At 43.8% G+C, this 2656-nt stretch overlaps 1 protein-coding gene across 1 annotated transcript in view; it reads left to right on the top strand.

The window, feature by feature from the left end:
• Nucleotides 1–2656, top strand: part of FCHSD2 (FCH and double SH3 domains 2) — a 111272-nt gene that overhangs the window by 101738 nt on the left and 6878 nt on the right. Inside the window, exons 13-16 of the mRNA XM_029961469.1 lie at nt 1438–1659; nt 1949–2032; nt 2160–2347; nt 2546–2574. Of these exons, the coding sequence (XP_029817329.1) occupies nt 1438–1659; nt 1949–2032; nt 2160–2347; nt 2546–2574 (523 nt within the window). The remainder of the gene's footprint in view (nt 1–1437; nt 1660–1948; nt 2033–2159; nt 2348–2545; nt 2575–2656) is intronic.

The following is a 2656-nucleotide window of genomic DNA, read 5'->3' as shown; positions in this document are numbered from 1 at the left end:
ATATTTATATATTTATTTCCATACCTTTTTTCTCATTTTTCTCATCACCTCACCTAGATTTATTCCTGGCTTTGCTGCCTGTTCCACTCCTATTTATTCCTTGATTTCTCACGTATTTATTCCTTCCCGACACCGTTTTTCATCCCAGGCCCTGCAGAAGGATGAGCTTTATCAAACCAACCCCTCGGTTTTCTGTGTCCCCGTTTTCCCTCTCCTTGCCCTTGCCTACTTCCCGAATGATTTTATGGAAAAGGAAGTCAGAGCAGCCACACAGTTAAAATTAAACCCCGTTTTCCCTCCTCGTGTTAGAAAACCAGGAGCAGGTGTGGCACAAACGAGCCTTTCCAGACATGATCCACTAATTTCCATGATGTTCCCTATGGATGGCAGCTGGGACACAGCCCAGGCACAGCCAAAGGCAGAGACAGGAGGGAAAACCTTCCATTTGCCACAGTTTATAGTTGGTTGGGAATAAATCCAAGCGTTACCCACATGTAGGACAAGGAATTTTTGGTTATCCCAATGTCCATGAAAACACTGACGGAGCAACGGAGGCAAACTGCACTTGAGTGGAAATTAGTGGAATTGCAAGGATTTAGTCAGGAAATTTAATAAAAATTCATGAAGTCCAGAAATGATGAATCTTTGTGCCCTTCTAGTCCAGGCTTAGAAGAGCAAAGGTGTCGCAGAGGGCTGGTTTAGGGAGGCTGCACAGGGATTTTTTGAGCTCAGCTTAACTTTCTGTTGATTTCTCAGCTTTCCACTTTTCCCAGGGAGGACCAAATTCACCCCTCCCGTGAAAAGGAATAAATAAAGGGAAGATGGCAAATGCAGAACAGTGCTGCCTTTCATTCCAAGGACTATTTTCACAGGATAATTCATCATTTTCACATGAGATAAAGTGTTTATTCAAAACCCAGCCCAGGCACGAGGCCAAAGCACAGCTCATGGCAGCCTTGCCCAAATTACATTCATAGAAACTTGTATTTTTCCAGCATTTTTCAGGTTTTATTTAAACTTTCATATCAAGGTTTTTTCCTCTAAGGATTTTTTAATTATTATTATTTTTAATAAACTGCAGCACATCTGTTGTGCAGAATGTGCTGATTTTGGGGCTTGTTTTTTTTTTCAACTTGAAATATTGCCACTGCAGATTTATTTTATAACTCGTGGTCACAGATACAGGAAGCTTTTAGTGGCATAAATTCTCTGGGAGTGTCCAAGGCCAGTTTGGAGCAACCTGGGATAGTGGAAGGTGTCCCTGCCCACGGCAGGAGGTGGAACTGGATGATTTTAAGGTCCCTCCCAACCCAAACCATCCTGGGATTCTGTGGTGACTCTTCTCCTGATCTTATTTAGGGATCATATATTGAATATTATTAAATCGTTGGGGTTTGTCCACTTTCCACGAGTGGAAAAAAACTCACTGAAAAATAGGAATCAACTGGATTTGATTGTTCTTTTCTCACTGATACCTCTCAGCTGGAATTTAATGGCATTAACAAATGCAATTTGTTGGAACAGATCAATGCTGATGCAGAAAAGGAGGAAGGGGAAGAGTTTGAGGACAGCATGGACGTGTTTGATGACAGCAGTTCCAGTCCTTCGGGCACCCTCAGAAATTACCCCCTCACCTGCAAAGTTGTTTATTCCTATAAGGTCAGTGAGTGATTATTGTTTTTTAATTGGTTAGAAAAATTGTATCACAGACCACTAAGAAATGTGGGAGCTCACAAGGTGGGATTCAGGGGGATTCCATCTCTTCTTGAGGGGAAAAAGGCTCTTGTGAGTGGTAATAAAGAGACACCTCATTTGGATTTTTTAAAGTATCTCCATCAGAAAACTTCCCAGTGTTTTAAAAACCATTTTTTTAAATAAAAATCGAGGTGAAAATGTTCTTTCCACTGCTCCTGAAGCCACTTTTCCAACCTTCCTGTTCTCCCTTCAGGCTTCCCAACCGGATGAATTGACCATAGAGGAGCACGAGGTGTTGGAGGTCATTGAGGATGGAGACATGGAAGACTGGGTAAAGGTATCACTTTCCTGGGATTGTTTGCATGAATTCCATCAGAAATGAAACTTGGAATGGGAGGAAATACTGGGATTCTTTCCAGAGGATTGTGCACAAGCAGAGGATCTCTTCTGTGGTTGGTTTCCAGGCACGGAATAAGGCGGGTCAGGTGGGATATGTCCCGGAGAAGTACCTGCAATTCCCAACTTCCAGCAGCCTCCTGAGCATGCTCCAGTCCCTGGCGGCGCTGGACAGTCGATCCCACACCTCCAACAACTCCACGGAGGTGGATTTAGTCTCAGGAAGCCTCAATGGAGACTCCAGTGGTAAATACCAGTGAAAAATAAACACTGTGTTAAGCTGCTTCTGGAAAATATTCTGTATATCCAGTCTGGGAGACTTCCTCAGATTCCATAGAATCACGGGATCACTAAGGCTGGAAAAGACCTCCAAGATCATCAGGGCCAACCTGTGACCAAATCCCACGGTTCCCACAAAACTATATGGCATTTCTCATGTTTTGAACACTTCCAGGGATGGTGACCCCCCCACACACTTCCCAGGTCAGCCCATTCCAATGGGCAGGGAATTCATTTTCCCCGATGTCCAACCTGAACCTCCCCTGGGGCAATTTGAGGCCCTTCC

The sequence above is a fragment of the Manacus vitellinus genome, unplaced genomic scaffold, assembly GCF_001715985.3.
Source record: "Manacus vitellinus isolate BGI_N305 unplaced genomic scaffold, ASM171598v3 scaffold_35_pilon, whole genome shotgun sequence".
NCBI lineage: Eukaryota > Metazoa > Chordata > Aves > Passeriformes > Pipridae > Manacus > Manacus vitellinus.
The sequence above is the reverse complement of the archived record's forward strand: the minus strand, read 5'-3'. Positions and strand labels throughout refer to the sequence as shown.